Source organism: Triticum aestivum, chromosome 5B, assembly GCF_018294505.1.
Source record: "Triticum aestivum cultivar Chinese Spring chromosome 5B, IWGSC CS RefSeq v2.1, whole genome shotgun sequence".
In the NCBI taxonomy this organism is placed as follows: domain Eukaryota; kingdom Viridiplantae; phylum Streptophyta; class Magnoliopsida; order Poales; family Poaceae; genus Triticum; species Triticum aestivum.
In genome coordinates, this window is record NC_057807.1 from 636,524,282 (window position 1) to 636,526,551 (window position 2,270).

A 2,270-nucleotide genomic window follows, 5' to 3' on the forward strand; every position below is an offset into this window, starting at 1 on the left:
GTTTAACTGAAACTGAATCACCAGTCAAACAAAGGAGGGCAACACTAGAAACGCTAATACGTATAATAGGAAACAATCCTCTGAATGATCTATCGTATGTATTGGCCATAGCATGCTGTTAGAGTCTGAACTGATCATCACTTGTATAACAAAATGTAGGCTTAAGCTGAATAATCAGTAGTAACTAAGCTTTGAGTATTCACCTGGTTTAACTGAAAGTGAACCAGGCAAACACTTGAGGCAAATCCAAAAGTTTCAGAAAAGAACCAAAGATCAACGAGTATATAGTGCCACTGATCTATTGTATATTTGTATGTATGTATTGCCACATTTGGCCACATTACTACGAGTATCATCACAAGAATCATCTCTGTCAAAAGACAAAACAGAGCAAGCAGAAATGGCTACCAGAGTTCAGAAGACATTCTCACTCTCACAGCAATGCCGTACACTCGTCGGAGCGACGAGATATGAGCTAGCGCCTAGCCGAGCCCTGGCGGTGGCAAGACCTGCACATCCTGTTGCGGGTGCTGATGAGGTGGCCGCAAGCCTGGCAGATCGGGCCCGAACCGACGGACGAGCTCGAGCTGGAACTGGAAGAAGGCCTAATGGCGGCAGCCCGGGACTGCTGCTCACTGGCAGGGACAGCCCCCCGAGGCGCGTAGCCGCCGGTCTGCGCGTGCTGCTGAGGCACGTCGTCGGCGGCGAAGAGACGGCTGTAGCAAACCTCGCAAAAGGGCGCCGAGCAATAAACCCGCGTGGCGGGCGCTGGGCAAAGACGGCACCATTGAGCACTTGGTCCCCATGTGCGCGGGCCGACGGCAACCCCTGCCGGCGCTGCAGAAGAAGGCTGGCGGAGGCGGGGGTCGAGCTGGCGCTGGTGACCAATGGCGGTGTCCTGGCCCTGAGTCGCACCGCCGTAGCTGGGGACTGGACGCGGAGCCGGAGGCACGTAGCGGATCTCCGGGTGCTGCGGAAGCACGTTGCTGGTGACGAAATTGTTGTAGCCATCTCGAGCGAGGGGACTGACTAGAAGTCTAGAACTCGAGCACCTGGCGCGCTTGCGCAAGAGATCGTCGAAGAAGGCTGCTCACCAATGCAAAGATCCAAGAAGAAATCAATGAGTTCATGGCGGCAGGACGAGCCCAAATAACAAATGAATGGAACATAAACATAATGCGTCGCAAATTACCCCGACGGAGCCGGAGAGGCCGCGCGGCTGCCCTGTTCCTGTCTGCCTGTGGCCGGCGGTGTGGTTCTGGGTCTGGCCGGAGAGCGAACCATGGCCGGTCGGCGCGTGGTACTGGTTGGTGACGGGCGGACGCCCACCGGCTGCAACAGAAACCAAGAAATCCAACTCCGACGTCAATGAAGAACCAAGAACCGCACGGATCAGAAAGAATTTGGCGCTTTTCTTGGGAGGGGACTCACCTGGATTGCCCAGCGGCGGCCGGAGCATCCCCTGGGAGGGCATCTGCGGCGCCCTCCCATGCGACTGGGACAATCCCCTGTACCCCGACCCACCCCCTGCCCCGCGGGCAGCTGCAAGAAACAAAGGTATGGGATGTTAGTACAATCCAAGAACCGGCATCAATGCAAGAACTCGCTCGTATGCTTTGATTTCTTGGGCACCCACCTCCATCGAACTCGGGAGAGCCGCGGGCGTAGCCTGAAGTCACCTCCAACAGCCACTCCATCGCCGGCGAAATCTCAGCAATGCCGTCGCCGGCTGCATTCGCCGTCGGCCCTGTATTGTTCGCCGATGTACCGGCAAGGTCGTCGCCGGCTGTAGGATCCCTCCGCGCAGCCGGGTGCCTTGTCCCGGTAAGGTTGTCGTCGGCCTTCCGCTTGCGCGCCATCTCGCCTCGCTCGAACAGCTTCGCAAGAACACCCAGATGAATAGGAGAGGGAGGGGGCGGAAGGAAGGAAGCTACAAGAAACAATGGGAGGGGAGGACGGCGATCGAGGGAGGGTATATAGACGACGGACAGAGCGTCTCCCGCTGTAACCGATTTCAAGAAGCAGAGATTCAGTTGGTTGATTTGGGGGGGAAGAAGACAGGAAGAGGAACGAGCCTAAATAATGGGCCTAATGTATTTCGGATAGCCCAGCCTGTGGCCCAAATGAGTCGGTTAGCTTTCCAAAGTTCCTGCAAATTTTAACTCATCCTGTTAAAAAAACAGGACTTCTCAAAAAAATTAAAGGCACAATGCCAATGATTTGCTTTGAAAAATATTCATTTTGTTTGGAGCATGATTTGCCCATGCTAG

General features: G+C 55.1%; 1 protein-coding gene across 1 annotated transcript; it reads right to left on the bottom strand.

Moving 5' to 3' along the window:
- Window positions 1-299: 299 nt before the first annotated feature.
- LOC123115146 (uncharacterized) lies at window positions 300-1,859 on the bottom strand. Its single transcript, XM_044536393.1, has 3 exons — window positions 1,432-1,859; window positions 1,193-1,332; window positions 300-1,086 (listed from the first exon to the last, which is right to left on the bottom strand). The coding sequence occupies exons 1-3, from the start codon at window positions 1,857-1,859 to the stop codon at window positions 476-478; spliced, it is 1,179 nt and encodes a 392-aa protein (XP_044392328.1). The 3' UTR covers window positions 300-475.
- Window positions 1,860-2,270: the final 411 nt, after the last annotated feature.